The sequence below is a fragment of the Balaenoptera musculus genome, chromosome X (assembly GCF_009873245.2).
Source record: "Balaenoptera musculus isolate JJ_BM4_2016_0621 chromosome X, mBalMus1.pri.v3, whole genome shotgun sequence".
Lineage (NCBI taxonomy): Eukaryota > Metazoa > Chordata > Mammalia > Artiodactyla > Balaenopteridae > Balaenoptera > Balaenoptera musculus.
The window spans coordinates 124,895,313-124,915,919 of record NC_045806.1 but is presented as its reverse complement, the minus strand read 5'-3'; the positions used below and the strand labels follow the sequence as shown (position 1 = coordinate 124,915,919).

General features: G+C 54.3%; 1 protein-coding gene across 1 annotated transcript in view; it reads right to left on the bottom strand.

Moving 5' to 3' along the window:
• Positions 1-3,338: 3,338 nt before the first annotated feature.
• MAMLD1 (mastermind like domain containing 1) overlaps positions 3,339-20,607 on the bottom strand; it is a 115,179-nt gene continuing 97,910 nt past the window's right edge. The window contains exons 4-5 of the mRNA XM_036840451.1: positions 6,369-6,453; positions 3,339-5,495 (exon numbers count right to left, since the gene is read on the bottom strand). Of these exons, the coding sequence (XP_036696346.1) occupies positions 4,375-5,495; positions 6,369-6,453 (1,206 nt within the window). The 3' untranslated portion in view covers positions 3,339-4,374. The remainder of the gene's footprint in view (positions 5,496-6,368; positions 6,454-20,607) is intronic.

Sequence of the window (20,607 nt, the reverse complement as noted above, 5' to 3'; positions counted from 1 at the left end):
ACTGGGGTCTCTCACTCTCTGCCCCTTTTGTGTTTCCTTTGTAGACCTTAATGCAACTTGTTACTATTTTCTTTGTTAATGTGTCAATCATCTGTCCCCCTGTCAACTCGGCTTGGCTATATGGGCCAGTTATTTAATCAAATACTGATCTGCTGCTGTGAAGGTATTCTGTAGATGGGGTTAACAGCTATAGTCACGTAAGGTGAAGGAGACTACCCTGAATGATCTGGGTGGGCCTCAGCCCATCAGCTGAAAGGCCTTAAGGGCAAAACTGAGGTTTCCTCGAGGAAGAGAAAATTCTGTCTGTGGACTGCAGTGTCAACTCCTGCCTGAGTTTCCAGCCTGCTCTTCCTGATAGCTTGTCCTGTGGATTTCAGACCTCAGACTGGGGTTTACACCACCGGCGCCCCTGGTTCTCTGGCCTTAGGAATGACACTCCCGGCTTTCCTGGGGCCCCGGCTTGCAGATGGCTGTGGAGAACACACACCCACACACCCCCCCCCCCCCCACACACATCTCCCCCTGGTTCTGTTTCTGTGCATGACCTTGACAGACGCACCCCCTGGTGTACTCCATGAGGCTGGGGACCATGTCTGTGTACCTCCCGGTGCCTGGCACAAGCATGCTTGTTGAATCATGGAATGGCCACACACTAGTGAAGCCAACAGCGTGTGCTTTTTCCGAACCTCGTGTCCACTGCCAGATCCCCTGACTTTCTAGGCTGAAGGGGGACAGATGATAAACAGACCTCCAGGGGCATGAGCCTGCTCTAAGGGAGGACGGAGGCTCCGGGGGGTCTCACACACCTCCCTGGGGACTTCTGGCATTTACCCCGGGGCTGGCCTCAGAGTTGGGGAGCGGGGTGATGGGACAGGGAGCGTAGTCACCAGCCTCCCAGCTGGTGACTGCGGGTCTTTGTGCGGAGGCCTCAGGCCCCAACTGCAAGCTCCGCCCAGCCCTCCCAGTGAAGGAGCCCCCAAACTCTTTCACGTCTTCTTCACGGGGCCTAGAAGGCTTCAGCCCAACGTGCGGACCGGTCCAGCAGCGACCCCCTGGGGACTGAAACTTAGGGCCCTGCCCAGACATACGACGCTCTTTGTGGCTGGACTGTCAAGATGCTGAGATGCTGGGGTGCTGGATGCGGGCTCAGGGACCTGCTCGTCTCCCAGGGGAAGGAACCGGAAAATAGGGAGAGAGGGAGAAGCCCTAGTTGGGTGAGAGGAAGCTACGGAAGGAGCAACGTCTCCTTACAGAGCGACAGGAGAGAAGGGACCTCAGAGGGGAAGAAGCGTCCCAGGGGACTGTGGCTCCCAGGACCCCGGGGGCGGTGCTGTTCTGGAAGGAGGGAGAGTCCTATGCTGCTAGAGGGGCAAGTCCACTGAGAACTGAGAAGCTTCCATTGGGTTCAGGCCTGCTGGGGGTAGTGAGGCCAGGCTGGGGTCAGGTAGCAGGAAGTGCTGGGCGTGGGTGCTGCCCACGCTGGCTCAGCCTTGAGGTCACCACGTGCTTGAGGTGAGAAGTGAGCCCTCTGGGGATGGAAGGCGGGACAGTTCAGCAGGCCAAGCTCAGCTTTTATTTCGGACTCTGAGGGCTGGCAGAGCTGAGCGGGGACAGCTGTGGCTCCAGAAGCCCTGGGGCGGGCTGAGGAGGCCCCGCTTCACGGGCTGGCCTTCAACACCCCAACTGGCTGGCTGTGAACAACAGTCTCTGGGCAGGTGGGTCCAACCCTTCCTGCCCCTGGGCCCGCAGGAGAAGTGGGCCCAAATGCCCCGGTGTGGCCCTGAGGGGCAGCCGGGGCCTGCCTGGGGCCTGGCACCACTGGGGTGCTTCAGTCAACACTGGGGGAACAGAGGTCAAGCCCGAGACCCAGGGTCGTGACTGGCGCTGAGGGACGCCCGCGGCACGTATCCGTTCCCCAGACCTAAGAGGAACGCTCTGCAGGAAGCAGGAGGGGCCTTGTGAGCAGGTGGGCCAATTGCCCAGGCTTTGGGGCCATGACTGTTTCCACGACCCCTCTGGCCCACGGACTAGGGAGGCCTGCTTCCCCCTGTGGATCTTTGCCCTCAGTCACAGCCATTGAGAGTGGCGCGTGGCGGCATCCTCTTAGCATCTCAGGCTCTGCTGGACAGGACAGGCCTGCCTCCGTGCGCCTGGCTTCCTCAGCCCCCAAAGTTCCAAAATGTGTTGGAACATTTCGTACCTTGAGGATGAGGATATAAACTCTCCCTGCCAGTTAGGGGACTAAATGTGTGTATTCAGTCTGGACCACACCTGATCGCAGCTGCTGCTTCAGCTGCGCTCTTACAGCACACGGTGTGTGTGTGTGTGTGTGGGTTCCCAACTAGCTTCCTGACTACCTTTGCGGAGATGTGGTTCCATCTGCAACGCCCCTGCCACCTACGCGCCAGGTCCTGGCCACCTCGTGGGAAAGGCACAGGTCCCACCCATCTCTTTAGGGTCCCCTTCAGAATGAGGCCACATTTCGATGAAGCTCTGTGGCAGCCACCTTCTTGCTGTGACGGGGGCGCCCGAGTGTGAGGTGACAGGAGTCCCTGTAGATTTCGTGCAGTTTAAATTGGAAACAGCCTGCAGCCAAGATGCTGGCTGCAACTGCTGGTGAGGAGGGCGGGGAGAGGAGGAGGCCGAGCGGGGATTGAGTAGCAGGTTGGGGCGGGACTCCAGGAGCCCGACGTGGGAGGGACGGCGGCACAGTCCCTGCGTCCCATCCGCTCAGCACCCCTGGCCGCTGAGCTCTACCCGCTCCAGTGCTAAGGACGAACAGGGCTGGCCTTAGCTTAGACTTTGGGGGAGGGGCAGGGGACGAGGAGGCGGGAAGACCCTTCTCTCCCGGGACCACGCCTTCACCAGGCTCTTCTGACTCTCTCTGTGAAGTGATGGACAACCTCCAGCCGCCCTATGTGGGTCCCCCTTACGTGGGAGGAGCTGGATCTTTAGTTGGGTGTGTCACTCTCTCAGTGGAAAGAGGCTGGTGGTGGGAGAGTCTAGATTCTCAGCGCAAGCCTCCCCCCGCCCCCTGCCCCCAGCGCAGAGTCACCTTAGCGGCTCCCCTGTTTCGTCCTCTGTAGGAGGCACTGGAGTCAGAAATGATGTGCTTCTATGCTGTGATGTGAAAGGATCGCGGCGCACGCTACACAAGCTTCTCACCCCTCTCCCCTCGGTGCCCAAGCATCCCAAGACAGGCAGTGGCCTCAGAAAGGCCCGAAGACACTAGCGGGCTTAGCTGACAGGGGTTTGTAGATACTGAATGCTCCCTGGAGAAATGAAAACATAGAGGCACTTTTCTCCTGGCTGTTTATTACAGTACGAAGAAAAAATGCACTGGTTTGAAACAGAAGCCAGGTTTCAAATGTAGAGGTGAAATACGAGGTGGCAATTAAAATGTGATTACACAGAATTTGGACACTGAGAAAAGTTTACAGGACAGTGGGTGTGGGTTTTCTATAACAGACACTTAAATACACATGACGATAATTGCAGATAGAAAGCATCAAAGACAAAGCCCGAATCAACAATTAATGTTTACAGACTCATTTTCCCCCAGACCACAGAGCCTGACATCAAAACAAATACCGAAAGGCTTTAAACCGGGGGCATCTCGCCTCCACCCTGCAAGGTGCGGCTGGAGTAGTGCCAACCGTCTGAGTGATAAAGGGAGGGCGCTCAAGATACTCAGACAGTGCCCAGCTCACACATTCTCTCTTTGCTTCTCCCAAATCTACAGAACTCTCCGGCCTCCTGGCAAATAATTCCTCTGAGGGGCACTTAACGATAAAATGGCTTGTGCTGTAATATGCTCACCAGGAAAGAGCTAGCAGAGACTGAAAGGTTTGCGAAAGAGGTTAAGAACCACACAGGGCGACAGAAGTTTCAGTGGAAATGGCAATAAATGGCCAAGTGAGTTTCTATTTGGTATTCGTCAGTTTGCACAACACCTCTTGATCACATCCACCATTGCATCTAAAGCGTACATGACTCCACCACCTGGTTGATAAGGTATGGCTGGAGCGAGGAACACAGTCTGCGTATTTGCAACAATGTACAATAAACACAGACAATGCGTGATGAACACAGCTCTACTGAAAGGAAAGCCGTCACTTTATTTACAAAGTCACAAAACGAAGTATAAATACTTCTGCCATGAATGTTTAGGAAAACCATTTACAAAATTTTCAGGTATGTACAGGTAGCTTGAAAAATCACCAGCTTTCCATTTTGTCACAGGTAGAGAGAGGGGTGGGCGTGGGCTGACGCCCCTCAAATTGTAATGAGGCAACAAGCGTGTGGCTACGTGGGACCAGCTGCGAATTTGCTGTGGACTCACACCGCTCCCCACGTGGAGGTTTCTCTGGGCATTTAAAGCTCGCCAGCGTCCTGCGGGATGTGGCCAGCCTGCTCAGGGACGTGGCCGGCACTCTGGGCTGCGGCAGTTTCGGCAGCAGCGTGCTGTTCTAGAACGTCATCGATCAGCCTCAGGTTGCACACCCAGTTTTCATCTGGGCTCACGTCGGGGCCTTTCAAGAGAGCTTCGATGAAATCCACCTCAGTGCAGTCAGGGGGTGAGGTGAGATCGTTCAGTGAGGCCTGGGGCAACAAGGCATAGGGTGGCAACTCAGGGGGGCTCCCCACGCTGTTGAAGGGACCGGGGGACGGGCTGGCAGCGACGGTGGAAGCGGCGGCGGCGGCGGTGGTGGCGGTGGCAGCCACATAGCTTGGTGGCTCGATGCCCTGGATGGGACTCATGGGCCTGAAGCTGGCCATGCCTTGCTGGAGGGACTTGGTGGCGTGCGGCGGGCTCTGTCTGAGGCTCTGGTGGCCCAGCAGGCTGAAGCTGGGGTTGGCGGGGGCAGCACCCACCTTCTGGCTGGGTCTGCCTCCCGGGGCCACCTGACTGGGGGACACAACTGCCTGTTGTGAAGGAAACGCTGGGGCTCCCAGGGGGACTCTCACGGGGGCCTTGGCAAAGAGGGAATTGCTCTCGAAATGCTGCTGGATGCCACGGGCTGCTTGGCTCGGGGGTGGCTCCCTCAGCACCGTGGTGGTCAGAGCTGCTGCTGCCACCCAGGCAGCGCTGTGGAGCACGGTGGGCACTCTCGGCACGCAGGGCTGTCTGGACTGGTGGGGACTCAGGGGCTGGCTGCCCAGGGGGCTGGGACAGAAGCCGGGCAGGGGCACTCCCGTGGGGGCGGCCTTGGGAATCCGCGTGCGCCGGCAGACGGGCCCGAGGCTGCCTGCGGGGTTGTGGCTCAAGTGCAAGGGTGTGAGAAACGGGGGGCTGAAGCTGAAAATCCCTTGCTGCTTGCCTGGAGTTGGTGAGATCAGGCCCACGCCCTCCCGGCTCCGGTGCCTGGTGGGTGGGAGCATTCCTGGACTCAGACTGTTCTGAAGGAGCCCAGCTCTGGGTGGCATCATGGGTTGGCTAGGTAGGGAGCTTGCCTTGGTCCGGCTACACTTGGAGGTGACTTGATCTTGGACGGCTACAGAAAGAGAGAAGTGGGGGTCAGTTCCAGCACTGACCTCTCACCTTCCGCCCCTGGCGCCTCCCGAGTGTCCCCTGCTCCCCTGGTTCCTCCACCCTCAGCCTGGACGGCAGTTCTTGGCGGAAGCCCTCCCAGACCCCCTGGGTCTGTGCTCACAGCTCCCCCTCCACCCAAGAGCAGATCATGTTGCACTGAAAATGCCAGTAGGCTGTAAGCTCCATGAAGCCAGGGTCTGGGTCTGCTTTTCTACTCAGTATCCGTACGCAGGCCTGGCACCGCCCACCCCCTGAAGGATGTCCACTCCAGCCTGGGCAGGTGCGACATTCAGCTGATATCAGGCCCAAAGGAACAGGGGTCTTTGCAAGAGAATGGAGGAGCAATGGGCCATTGCTGGCCCCTGGGCTACAGTGAAGCTGCTGAACACCTGTTGGAGGGCAAGCAGCTTCCCCCAAACCCCAGGCAAGAATACCCTTGGGCTGGTCCAATGTCACTACTGGCTGGGGAGGACTGCTTAACGCATGTCTCCCCTGCTAGTCTGGCAGAGACCATGTCTGGTTTTTGGCTAACAGCTGTATCTGCGGCCAATCAATGTTGATTACAGTCATAGCTGCCATGGTTGAATCAATCTCTTGAATCAAACAGTGATTTCAGAGTCATTAAGACTGAGCGTTTAATTGGGACTCTGCTTAAGCTTTCCATGTGACAGATCCAACCAGGCTGCTATGGAAGTGCCTTGCAGGCCTCCTCTCTTTCCCTCAATGCTTTTCGGAAACATCTCAGTAACTGTTTATGCTGGAATGAATTCTCCCCCAACCTCACACACACTCCCCCTGTCCCACCCTTTCGAGAACATTGACTTTAAGTGCTTACCTTGAAATTGACTCAACTGTTGGGCGAGATATGCTCTCTGCTGTTCAGGGATCATTGCCATAAGACCTGATATCTGCTTCTCTTGCTAAATAGAAGACGAAAAAGAAGTGTTAGATTAGGGCTACCGAGAAATACTAGCCTTGGGATCTCTGTGTGGGGACTCAGGACTTGGCTTTGGTGTAGCAGAAAGCATGAGCGACACACCGACACACACTCGCATGCGTGCCCCACCCTCCCAAGCAAAACTCCGCAGGTATAAATAAAAGTAGGATTCTGCACCTGGGTTAAAAAACCAACTGCGACAGCGTAGGATGGGGCGGGAGACACAGAGCTTAACAGCAAGAGCACGGAGGAAAAAGATTTAGGCATTCTGGATGTCCTCCTGCTCGGGATGGGGCAGCAGTGAGATGTGGTCACCAGAAGAGCAAACGTGACATTAGGCTGCATTAATAGAAGCAGAGTATGTAGAAGGAGGGAGGTGACAGTCCTACACTACTCTGCCTTGGCCACGGTGCTGACAAGAGTTTGGGCATGCCAGCCTCAGGGAGACCCGGACAAACTGGCCGCGCTCGGAGGACACTAAGTGATGGAGGTAGGGCTCGGACTCCCAACCACGAGGGCAAAGAATGGCTGAGCGAACCGGGGATGTCGGGGCCGTCACGGGGAAAGGGCCAAGGCTTGTTCCGGGTGGTCCTGGCACGAAGGGTGGGATGATTACACGATCACTCGGTCCCAGCTTCCCTTCGCTTGCCTGACTGGCCGCACATGGGCCATGGGAACGGGCTCCCGGTCTCCATCTCCAAGCTGGGTGGGCAGGGGGAGGAGCCGCACTTGAGGGCTGCAGTCCCAGCCCTGAGTCTGGGAGGTGCTCAAGGGGACAGCCGCGAGGGTGCCAGCTGAGGGCCAGGAGAAGGCACGCCTGGCCCCAAGCCCCTCGGCCCTTCGGTGCCAGGTTGAGACTGGGTCCCAGCTCTGACTCCCAGGCCAGACTGCTCACCCGCTGCCACCTCTCTCCCCTTCTCAGGAAGTCTGCTCCCGCGTGCGCCACCAACCAAGGCGGCTCTGTCGGGGAGCACACCTCCCTGAGTTTACTTTCGGAACAGCGTCCCCCGCCCCCCCAGATGCCAGAAGACTTGACCCGACAACACAGGCTGCCCGGGGCCTGCTTCTCTGCACTCGGAGGGCTGGCGCCCGGGAGAGTGCCCGGTTCCCAGGCCTGTCGGGCAGCTCTCGGCCTCGGGTCCTGCCAAGGCAGAGAGGACTGACACGTGGCAGCGGGCGGACCACGCCGCAAGCGATTTCAGCATTCTGCCCTTAGCCTGCTTCCTGTCCGAGCTCTTGCCCCCCTTGCCCTGGGGCTGCTGGGAGGTGGGTGTCAGGGACGCTGTTCTTCAGCCCTGGAGCTGCCGTCTTCCTGCTAAAGCGTGGGGTGCGGAGACAGTGCCTGAGGAGCACAGGGGTCACATGACCACCCAAGGCCACCCCCCCCAGGAACTGGGGGAGCCCTGCGCTCTGCCTGAGCTGCTCAGGGCGGGCGGGCCTTTCTGAAGGCAGCCCTCTCACCTCTGTTCTTCCCATCGAACTTCCCACCAGCCCTAGGAGATCTGGGCAGAAGACCTATGGCCCCAGCTTACTGACATGACAACTGAGGCTCACAGAGGGTAAATGACTTGCTCAAGGCGACACGGCTGGGGAAGCGCAGGGTCTCCTAACCGCAGATCCAGTGCTTCTGCCTCCCCAGCCCGCTGCTGCCAGGAACCGGCTCCTGGGCCCTGCTGTCTACACCAGCCCTAACGCCATCCCCACCAGCTGCTCCAGTAGGTTCATCAGGTAACAGAAAGTTGTACAGAGTGGGGGAAGGGCAGGGGGAGGCTACAGAGTGCGACCAAAGACAAAGCAGGGGACAGGCAGAAGAGTCCAAAGGGAAGGAGGTAGAGAGGGCCTGGGAAACCAAAGTGAAGGCGAGGCTGGGGCAGAGGTCAGAGTGGAGGAAGTGGGCAGTGTCTGCCAGGTGAAAGGGAGTGCTTCTCGAACGGTCCACGGTTACAGGGACAACGGGATGTTGGCCAGTGTTCATCCAAGGAAGCACAAAACTCCAGAGCATCCAGAGTTCAAGCGAAAGTCTGGTGAGCGGCACGGCTACAGAAACTCCCAAGTCCAAAGGGCACGGCCGACGCCAGCCTGGGGGACGGGCCTCTGCCATCCTGGGGTGCCGCCATCAAGCGGGGGTCTCTTCACGCTGCTGGGCCACCCGGGGGGCACCGCCAGCCCTCTGCTCCCGGCCTGGCCTGTTGTCCCTGGCAGAGCAGCCAGAGCATTCTCTCCAGGCCTCCCGAGGAGGCTGCTTCCTTTGTTTTGCAGACGGAGGCCCCCATCCTTTGTTCTGAATCAGTGTGCTCCAAAGATAAGCCCCAAGAAAACAGTTGTTGCCTTTTGACACTGACAATTAGAATCGTTGGAAAATGGAGAAAACAGGAAATGACAAATGTTTTCAGTGACCAGGAGGAAGCAGTGGCTGAAAGTGGCTGCTTAGTGATGGACACTCCGAAGGATGGCCCAGGCAACCTGTGGCTTTTCACCAGCATGGTTATGGAGGAGCTCATCCAAGGACTGCTTTTCCTAGGGCTGCAGTCGGTTGTCATGGAGCTGGGTGCTGCTGTACCAGGTGACGCCGGCAGGGCAGCGTCAGGTGGGCCCTGTGTGAACCTAGGTGTGCTTCCCCACGTGGTCCCCGGAAGGAAGTCTCCCCAGGAACGAGGGCCCTGGCTCCTCCTCCCACCTGGCCAAGGGGCCACCTTCACAGACAGGCCTCAGCCAGGATGGTGATCCAGGAGGTCCTGGGGCTGCCTTTCTAGGAGCTTCATGCTGATGCCCAGGAAGCTCTGGGGGCTCACTTGAGGGCTAGCGTTCACCCATGGGTGCCAGGCACAGGCAGCAGAGACAGGCGAAGGGCCGGCCCGAACCCCAACACAGCAGAGCCCAACCCTGGGCCCCCCAGGAGGCCAGGCCGCTCTATGGGCCTCACCCTTTGGCCACCACAGGAGGATGGCTCCTGTGAGCCCCAGAGCACGCACCTGATGCGTCCTCTCCCCACTGCAGGCCAAGAACGGTCTCATGACTGATTCAGCCACTTCATGAGACCCAGGGACGCTCTAACTGGATGGGGGAGGGGGCAGAGGCAGAATATCAGCAAGCCTTCCACACGGATGCGCACACAGGGTTCCTGCGTTTCGGGCAGATTCGGCCTGAAGTTACTTGCCCCACGATCCCCAAGAGGAGAGCGTTCTGACTGGGAAGGGGACTCCAAGGGAATAGCTCTGGGGGAATGCAGGGATGGATCTGAAGCCTTATTTTGTGCAGCACAGTTAAGAGAGGGAAGGAGGGGGGAGGGAGAGAGGGAGGGGAGGGGGGAGACGGAGACAGACAGGAGGAAGAGGAGGAGAAAGGGGGAGGAGGGGGAGGGGGAGGAGGGGGGAGGGGGAGGAGGGAAAGGGGCAGAGGGAGGGGCTTTCTTTTTCCAGCACCAGGCAGCTCCTTGCTCCTCTCTCAGTAGACAAGGCCCTGGGTGCCCCACGCAGAGCCAGCCTGCCACAGCAGAAGCCACTCGCCTCTGTGTTAAAGGTTCAAAGGTTAGTGAGCTCTAGTGTGTGGGTTGGTTGGTTTGTTTCTTCCTCCAATAGGAAAAGCACCTTCTTTTGTGGTTTCGGGAAGCCAGATTTGGAAACAACTCACCCACTCTTCTGACTTTTCCTTTGAAATGACGGGAAGACAGCGTTCTGCATGGAGATCTGAATTCTAGGGACTCCCACACGCCTGTGGACGGGGACCCCTCAGACCCGAAGCCCTGTTTGAGGGGGCGCGATTGCTCTTAGGCTAAACTCTCCCCACGTGTCCTTCAGAAACGGGCTGCCCACAGCGAATGGCAGGCCAGCTCCAGTGTTTCCTAACCCCCGCTCCTAACTCTCTGAGCCCGTGACTCAGTTTCTCCAGAGTGCCTCCAGATGGGAGTGCCGAGTGGGTCATCAGGCCACTACTCTTCCCTGCGGACCTCAGAGGCCAAGGCCAGGGCGGGGGCAGGGGCGGCCACACACCTGCCCTTTCCTTGGGCCTCTGCTCAATGCCTTTCCCTGCCCGGAGGGCAGCCTCCCTGACTCCTGGTGGGAGGTGAGCCCCTCTGTCAGTCAGCTGATAGACATTTCTCATGGGTCTACCATGGGCCAGGCTCTGTCCCAGGCATGGGGGTGGCACTGTGTGTCTCTACTCTCATGAAGCTTACAATGGAGGGGGCAACTGACAAGACGCAAGCAAATCACTCAAAGAAAATCACTGCCAGTGGTGGCACATCTACTAAAGAGAATACAACAGAGTGAAGGGATGGGGAGTGGGCGGGCATGGCAGAAACCCAGGCTCAGGCCGTGGGGCCCTCAGGGTACACGGGAACCAGCCACACCCAGAGGCCGGGGCACCAGTGGCCTGCTGGGGTCTTTCTTTGACCCTTGGGGCCTCTGGAGCAGGAGCCAGGGACCTCCCCCACGGTCATGATGCTGCCCTTGGGTTTGAACCGATCTGAAGCTGCCGCTGGGGACTTCACAAAATCAACGCCATTGAATATGACCAGAGCTGTAGTTCAGCTTTTTTCTTTTCCATTTTCTGCCTTTGCAGTTGACCTCCAACTATATGAACTCTCTCCTGACTCCACCTCCATCTCGGTGGTTTCAGGGCCGCCTGGTCCCGGAAGGGCTGGGTCTACATGCTGGGATTGATCTGGCCGCAAAAGAAACAAATGTCTTTGCAGCTCGCCTTTCTTCTTCCCCTGGGGTGCCTGCATCCTCCGTCTCACACTGTGTCTGGTCTTCCTGAGTCATGGCTGAGCTGGAGGTCCTGTCCCTCAAAGCCCCCCGAGGTGGGCCCAACTTCCAAAGCTTCGTAGGGAAGATCTGAGGGCCAAGCCTCTGCCCCACCCTCCAGTGCAGGGTGGAAGGCCTGGCTTGGCTTTGAAGAGAGATAATAAGGTGGGGAAATGAATTCTCTCGAGGCAAGCTAGCTTGGATCCCTCATTTTTTTGCCTTTTGGGGACAGGGCAAAACAGGTCAGACCAGGGTGGAACTCAGAGACGTCCTGAGTGGACGATGTCCCCATCCATTTTGTTAATTCTGTTTCCCTGGCAGCTTCGTGCTGGACAAGCCGAAGAGCACTGTCACTCTGAGAGCACGCAGAGAAAAGGGGAAAAAAAAGAGAGAGAAAAATCGATAGCCCTTGACTGGAAAGCACTGCTTGTTCTTGCAGGCCGAGGCAGGTGGGATGGGGAGAGCAAGGCCTCACATACCAAAGCAGCATTTCCATTAAAGGCCAGAATCCCGGAGGTCCTTTCAGCTGGATGAGCATCTTCTGATCGCTATCACTCAGCCAATGCTCATTTCTCTAGCTTTCTCTGCAGAGAGGTCTGACATCCTGTACACACTGATATTTCATGCACCAGAACAACAACTCCACGAGCCAAATGAAATTCTCTGCAAAGGCCCGCTCTGGCTGGCGTCCACCATCTTGCTCTCATGACCACTAACGTGACTCTTCAGGGCATATGCAAACTCACAGCCATCTTGGACAGGCTTGGCTTGGCTTCCTTCTGCCCCTGCCCCAGGGCTACCAGTCCTCCAGCGGGGCGATCCAGCTTCCCACTTCCTGGGGTGCGTGAGTCCCAGGTGGGGTCAAAGAACACCTTGGGGTTGCGGAGTCCACAGCAGATCGCTGGAGGGAGAGGCGGTTCCCGAGCGCCCACCAGCTACGGAGCAGGCAGGCACGGGGTCGGGGCGGCGGGGAGGGATTCGGAGGTGCAGAAGCGCAGCCCCTGTGCCCCACGGACTCACAGCCTGGCCGCACGGACAGACAGGCAGGGAATGCGCTGGGGTGCTGGAAGGCCAACAGCAGGGAGGGAGCAACTGCGCCCAGGGCGACCCCCACTCAACGCCCCGGAGATGAGGTGCCTGGAGCACTCGCTTGCTTGGGTGGTCTCTCTGCTAGAAATCCCTCCTAGGTGAACAGAGCTTTACCGGCCGGGCTGTCACCTCCTCTGTGCCTCCCAACAACCCTGTGCGGCAGGCGGGCAGGCTGAGCAGGGGACGGTGCCCAGCTGACAGATGAGGAAAGCGAGGCTGGGGGAAGTGACTTACCGACAGCGTCGCAGCTAGGCAGTAGTGGAGCGGGCACCTGCCTCCAGGCCTTCGGATCCCAGCCGCCCCAGGGCGCTGCCTCTGAGGTGCTGTACGAGGAGGTGACTCTGGCCAGCTCCTGAGCAAAGGAGCTGCCGGGCAGGAAGGACTCACTCCCCAGGGCCTGGCAGGATGGGGGCTGTCGCCCGAGGCTGACCTGGGGGGGCCTGGCTTCCCCAAGCTTGCAGGCTTTGTCTACATGAGTCTACAACAACCATTGAACAGTCCATCAGCGGCGTGGCCACGACATGCCTCTGACTGCTCTTGTCACTGCCCTGACCGCCTAGCGGGGTCATCTGGGTGCTTGGTTAGACACACCAACTGGTCTGGGCCAACCAAACCCAACAGCTTTGTGGTCTTAATTATTGTCTTGGGTCACAGACTCCTTTGAGAACCGGTTAAAAGCTATGGTCTCTCTCCACAGAAAAATCACTTACGCTGGTGTCTCCCCCTTCCCAGCCCACCGACATCTTACCTATAATCTCAGGGGTTTTCTGGACCACTTACTACCCATCCGTGGGTCTCAGTTAAGGAGCCTCTGTCTCCATCAGTCACTGTCTTGTTGGAAATGGGAGTCAAGCTAGGTCATCAGCAATGACCTTGACCAATCCCGATCCCTCCCCACGCCCCTCCCCCCCAACAGAGCACACCATTCTAAACTGGTTTGTAGGTACGTGTGTGTAGACACATGCTGAGGAATCTGCAAAACCAAATGGTGAGTGCAAAACCAAGCAGTCAAGTGGCAATCTCACAGCAGCCCAGCCCTGAGCGGCAGCCCTCACTGTATTTCACCTTGCCGGGGCCCCCACGGTTCAGGACTTGCGTGTGAGTGGCACCTCCCCTTTCCATCATATTTTAGAAGGCAGGGATTTCGCCCGAATTGAACATCTGACCCACTTCTTTCAGCCAAAGGCAATTAGAACCCCTCACACTTGATATCCACGTCACAGGAAGCCTCAAGACTCCAAGGAGCTGCCGAGACAGCTCTGACATCCTGCCGAACGCACCGAGCGCTCGGCCACAGGGGTGCCCAAGAGGACCAGGGGGAGCCTGCCTTGAGGAGAAGATCTTTCTACGTGAAGCAGCCTCTTCACTCTCGTGCTTTTAACACCTGAGCTTTGCGTGATCACCTGTGTCTATCAAACAGCCCAGTAGAAAGGGAGATATTTATCCTCCGAATCTAAGCTAAACAGTCGGAGTCAATTCAATTCATGACAATAAACACGACTAAGCGCCTACTGTGGGCAAGTCTCTGCGATGGATGACAGGCCAGTAGATATTTGGATGCCGTATTTGAATTAACGATAAAAACTGCCACCACTGAATTTATCGAGCATTTGCTACGTACCAGGCACTAACCCAAGTGCTTTCAATACTCAGTCTCACTCAATCCTTGAAACAGCTGTATATGAGGCAGGAACGATTATTGCCCTTATTTTACAGATAAGGACACTGAGGCCCAGAGAGGTTAACGAAGTTGCCCAAAGTCACACAGCTAGTTAATAGCAGGGGAAGATGCAGATCCAGGTTTGCCTGGTTCCCAAGTCCACATGAAGTTTGGCATGGTGTGTGCGTGTGTGTGATTAGCTTGTCAAATGGAAAACAAGTTTTGAAATGTAGAAACTGTTCAAGTGTGTCATTAAGAAAAGTACAGGCCAGGTTTTACAAGGGACCCCCAGGCAAAATTTTAAGAACACATTATAAATACTTAAAGATGGGATTAGGAAGAAAACCTAACTACTTGGAGAGTTTTAGAGATGACACCCCTCTCCCCAGAAAAACAAAACCAAAAAAACACGTGAAATACGCTTAGCAAGTGAACTCACTGCACGTGGGAAAGAAAACTTCTTTGCCATTCTCACGATAAGCCAACTACAGAGGGCCCGGCGCCCCTCCCCTTGGGCTGGTGCATTAGTGCAGAGCTGAGCTCACTGGCCACCTGAAGCTTCGCTTCGTCAAGCTCCAATTTGTCCTTGGACCAAGGTCATCTGGGACATGAGCAGAAACGTCGCTCTCTACAATGGACTATTCTTTCTGCCTGCATACCTAGCGCCTTGATAATTCAAAACACTATTTTATAGCCACGTAGGAGTTTTTACAATCCCGATATGCAAGTATTCCTAGAGGTCTGATTCCTTGCCCACCCCATGACGACACAGTCTGAAAGCAATGAGTGGGGCTGATTTGTAGGGAACTGAAGCATTTTAAGCTTTTGCTCAGGAATCCCTGGTAGCTTCATGTGACTTGTAGGATATTAATGACGGGTCAAGAAGCAAGAACCCCCATCAGCACGAACATACGCTCACAGTGCCTCGGTAGTTCATCAGGCAGAAAAAAACCTGCAGATGGCACATGGAAATTACCAGCGGCAGAAGATGCCCCGACCGTGTGGGCAGTTCTGTTTCGGCAGCAGTTGGGAACGGGGCTGCAACCACCCATTCGAGTGGAGCAGAATGGGAGCAGGCGCTTCGCGGACCGGTGTAATCCTCGGTTAGAAAAAGAAAAGAAATAAACTAGATGAGATTCAATCTTGACTCTGGCTGACAAGGAGCTTTGTAGCTGATGCTTGTGTATCTTCTCCGTTTTATTTACTTTGGAAAAGAAACTGCTGTCACACGCCCTGTAAGTGGGAGGTCCAGCTTCCAAAGAAAAAGTGGTTGGGACTTTTCAACGCCTAGAGGTTTCCAAACATAAGGTAAACCCATCTCTCTCTTTGGAATCACCGAAAATCTCAGAAAAGCAAGTCAATCCATAATTGGTGGGCATGATTACTACCTCTCAGACTGGCTGGTTCCACGTGATTCCAAATTTCAGAGAATCAGACCCTGGGATGGATAGTGCCTGATGCTGGTGCCCGATTTCACAGAGCTCACACCCACTGGGCTTCCCGTGATTGCTAGAGAACTTGCTGGAACGAGGTTGTCCCTGGGTCCCTCTGATGGCTTGCAGCCACTTAGAGCCCCAAGCACATCCTGCTAAACTTTGCAATTAGGGCTCTTTGTCCCTTGGCCTCCTGCCTTCTTGGCAGGCAGGTTTCCTGTCCCATGGTGTCAGGTACACTACCCCGCAGTCATACCCATGTCCTTGGAGTTCCCCAGACAGGCTGCCGCCTGTGTTCAGTCCCCTGTGCTCGCGCTCCTTGCTTCGCCAGCCCAGAGAGCCCTTTCTCCAAGTTTCCCGTCTGGAACCCTGCGTGTCCTTGGAGATCCACCCTGGGAATTCTGTCTCTCCTTTGGTCCAGCTCCTCTGGCTGACTGATACATCCTTGTCGGGCCAAGTCTTAATCATCCTTAAACCCCTCTGGTGCCCAGACAGTGCCTGGCACAGGCAAAGGGTTCAGCAAATATTTGGAAAATTCAACTGACTATATCTGTTATGAGCTTGGCATGATATCCCGGGCACTCGGAATATGAGAGTCCAGTGAGCACTGTTAATGATAAAAGTGAGCCTTGACCCTCATTTTAAGCACATTTACTCATCTCTTTTCAACGCTGTTGGGTTAATAAGACCCATCAGTAGAACAGAGATCATCATCACACTGTGGAAATCACATCAGCTAACATTTACTGCACTAACCGTGCACACACACATATATTTGAGACTGTCCCCAGTTTACAAGACAAGGAAGTGGAGATAGGTTTACCCAGGACGCACAGCAGGAAGGTGGGTACAGGCCTGGACCTGATTTACAGAGTGACTAAAACCCAAGCAAGTGCTGGGTTTGGGAGAAGAGGGCTCCTTCTCTGCACACGGAGAGAAGCAGTCGGGTGTCCTTCATCCACACTGGAGTAACTCCACGTTGTTGGCTATTCTGTGACCTCACCGTAGAACAAATGGGCTCTGATGTAAGGAGCTCAGATTATGACTAACCTCCACAGATACTCAGACGCTTTGCAAGAAGCAGATGACTGCTCTGGCTTTATCAATTATTGACTGGATTAGATCTTGGTCCAGTCTTCGCCGTGGAGGTCAGAAGGAAATATATGTGCATTCACAAGGTTACAGTTGTGTACTGTAATTCCACTGGCTTCTGGGAGCTTGTTGATCTCTAGACTTACTCATCCTGAAAGTTCAGGCAACAAATCCTGTTCAACTCCTCCTTTACTTTACTAACCGTGTAACAGAGGCGAGCAGAGAGAGCCCAGAAGAAGGAACAGGAGACTTGGTGCATGTGCCAGAGACTCTCAGAGGCCAAGGTCACTCACGGCTGGGCTGACTTCAGAAGCCAGCCCCAGCTGTTCAAGTCACGAGTGAGATGAACACGCTAGGGTACTAAATGCTATCCAGATAGCTCAAAGAGGGCAAGGCAGAGCTGCAGAAGAAGCTAGATCTCTGGGCAAATGGATGAATGTGCCGACTTGTCAGAGGTGACAGGAGACGACTTTGTAAATGTGAAGTAATGCTTTGGGAAACCAGGAAAGTGTAATGTGAGTCAGACTTCTTGGCCTCTTACTTGCCATTACACTACTTGGCCAAATGCAAATGGGATTTCAATATATCACAAGCATGCATCTATTAATAACACTAGGAGAAAGCTATACAACTCAAGCCTGAGATTTTGTAAGAAATAGAATCGTAGAAGCTCAACAAAGCAGCATAGTCCCACAGAACTTTGCGATGATGCTGAATCATCCTCCAGAAAGAACGGAATGCTCTATACCTGCGCTGTCCAGTATGGTAGCGCCTGACCACATGCGACAGTAGAGCACCTGAAATGTGTCTAGCGCAAATGAAGAACTGAATTCTGAATTGTATTCACTTTTAATGAGTTTAAATAGCCCCCTGTGAATGCTGGTGACAGTAACGGAGAGCACAGTTCTTCACCATACTGGCTGAGTGCAGGCTCTGGAGAGAGAGGGTCTGGGCTCGAATCATGGATTTGCCACTTCTTAGCTATGTAATTGGGGGAAGTTACTTAACCTTTCTGTGCCTTAATATCCGCATCTGTAAAGGGGAAGTAATAGAAGTGCGTCATTCACAGAGTGGTGGAGGTTATGAGGATTCACCGAATTAACTAACACACGTGTAGTGCCTGCATGCTGTATTCTCTGAAGGTTAGTCAGTGATAGTCTTAATCAACAATAATACCTCTGCCATGTATCAAGCACTTTTACAATGTTCCAGGCACTGTCCTGTGGGAGGAGGTGAGTTGCACGTCCCTTTATTCCACCATCTTGATCCGCTCCTCCTAGAACTGAACATGCTCTAAGGTGTGGTCTGGCCAACATAGCTCAGCGGAGCTATCACTTTTCCTATCTCTTGGTAAAATAAACTAATAATAATAATAAACGACGATGATAATATTAGAAACATTTACTGAGAACTTAATCTAAGGCACTGGGTTCAGCCCTTCCCTGGAGTCATTTCAATTAATTAATTCTTAGAACAATCCGAAGACGGAGGCACTGTTATGATCCCATTGTAAAGATGAGGAAACTGAGGCACACAGAGAAAAGGTTAAGCAACTAGCTTGATGGAGGTCACTCGTTAGTAAGTGCCAGGGCCTGGACTAGAATCCAGACATTGTCTGACTACAAAGCCCGGGCCCCGAGTTTTGCTTGATCCAATTGCCTGACTGAAACTTTTGCTAATGTGATATATAAGCAGACCAGCAGCAAGAAGATTCTGGAGTGCTGCTAGGGTCTTATAGCTGTGCAAGGGCTGCTGGGTGGGCTACTGTGTGACCCAGGTGTTGTTTTCCTTTTATAACAACTGTATCCTAAAGTGAGGAGAAGTCCAAGTTGAGGGATTTCTGTTCTGATACATGTGGTACAGGGGAGTGGGAGGGTCACTAGAGAGATTCTGCAAGAAACCCTCTAAGGCAGCACCAATCCTATCATTTGCTGGATCTCTTCTGTACATTTGCATTTTGTAAAAGTTTCCTTTCAGCTTTTCTGGACTTTTCCTCTATAAATGTATATAATTGAATGTTAGTATTTCCAGGTTTAAATGTCTGGAGCTGTTTTTCCGTGGGGCGTTTTTGCAGAGTGGCCAGGGCTGTGCCCGTCGTTGGTAACGCTGGGTTATAGAGAAGGAAGACTACGTGTCTGGTCAGGCTACGTGGGCCACTGGGAATCACTCTACGAGCAAGGTGAGCTCAAGATCACTGCTACAAGGAGCGCCAGGGACTGGGTCAAAGGACACCAAAGCTCTCGAGAGTCCAGAGCCTCTGGAGCCAGGCTCTGACAGCTTCTGGAAGGCTCCGATCGCCTCATGATGATGGGGGAGATGACGATGAACAGCTGCCACGTCCAGCACATAACCCTTCTGCTTCTGCGCGCCGAATCCTCCCCCGTTCCGTCCAGTGTCTCCCCGCCGGGTGCAGTAAGCACTGCTGACAGGCCCCGGGGTTCCAAAGAAGCCATCCGACTAACCATCACATTCAGGCAACCGAGGAAGGGAGCGGCAGGATTTCCTTTGGAGACTTCCGGATCGAGACAGCAGATCTAATGCATGCATCTAAATTCACTCCCTCACAAAGCCCCACTAAAAGTCCCGTGAAGGGTTGGCCTGGTTTGGTTTTTAAAGACACAATCCTGCAAGGATAAGGCGAATGCATTATCCCAAGCTCAAAAGCAGTCAGACCAGGGTTAACTGACTCCACGGCCCCAAGGAAGCTGCATCACAGAATGGCAGAGGGGAGGGTGGAAAAGCAGCTTGGTCCACATGGCAGGCTCAGGAACAGCAGCCCCAGGTGGTCTCTGGCGCTGGCAGGTGAAGTGCACGTGGGTGGCCAACACAATGAGGCAGACGCCTGGATGGCCATCCCGCCTCCACACCCCTGGGTATCTGCCTCTCCTCCCCTCTGGCAGAGATCTGGCTTGACCATTTGCTGCTGAATTTCCTGCTCTGCCTTCCATATCCTGCTGCCCGGATTTGCTTCACCCCACAGAGGTGTTCTCTGTTGACCTCCACCTGGAAGCTGGAGGGCCTGGAGGCAGGCTGTGGTGAGAAAAAGCCCTCAGGCCAGATTTCTTCTGCCTGTCCGGTACCATGCCCATGACTCCAGTACCATGCCCATGACTCCGGTACCATGCCCATGACTCCGGTACCATGCCCATGACTCCGCCAGGAGTCCTGACGGCGGCGAGCTCTACAAGTGGCCGGACCCGTTGTACCTTTAGTCACTGGCTTCCGTAAGAGGGGAGCGGCTTCTCTTCTGGAAGCCTCCACTGAATAGTGGCACCCTGACCCTTTGCTGCCTAAGCACCTAGATGGTGCCTGCCACTTGGTTCTTCAAAACAAATCGATCGCTTGTTGAAGAGTTCATGAATAAGTAGTGGAACCATATAGAAAAGCAAGAGAACGTTGGGAATCAAGATAGTGGTTAATTCTACCAGAAGGGGCACATGGCAGCAGGGGTATGGGGTCTACTCGGGGGTCGACCATGTTCTATTTCTCAACCTAACCAGTAGTGACACAGGTTTTCACTTTATACTTCTTTAAACTGTTCATATAGGCCTTGCATACTTTTCTGTATCTATGTCACGTTTCACAATAAAAGGAAGTGCTATATACACAGCTCAACACCAGTCATGTGAAATACATATTTTGGCACAGAAAAAAAATAATGTGTATTGCAGCACGTTAACAGCGGTTATCCCTGGCTAATTTATACATTGTATATTTATGTATTTTATTATCTCATGGGATTTGTGTTTTCACTACACTTTTCTGCATTTTCAAAGTTTACTACAAAGAGCATATATTATTCTTGTAATCAGAAGATCTTAAAACATACTGAAAAAAGACAAGGTCTCCAGCTAAGATTGAAACTGGTAAGGATCAACACAAAAGAGATGGGACGATCCGTCTGTGGGAATCTATGCAGAAAATAATTACCTAAAGAGACTGGTGATGCACCTAATCTAACTAGAATGATCTCGAAGGTCACCAAGGAGCATGACTCATAAAAGGAAATATTGATAAATCAGACTTTATCAAAAGTAAAATCTTTTGCTCTGTGAAAGACCCTGTGAATAGGATGAAAAACATGACTAGGAGAAAATATCTGTAAACCTCCTATCTGA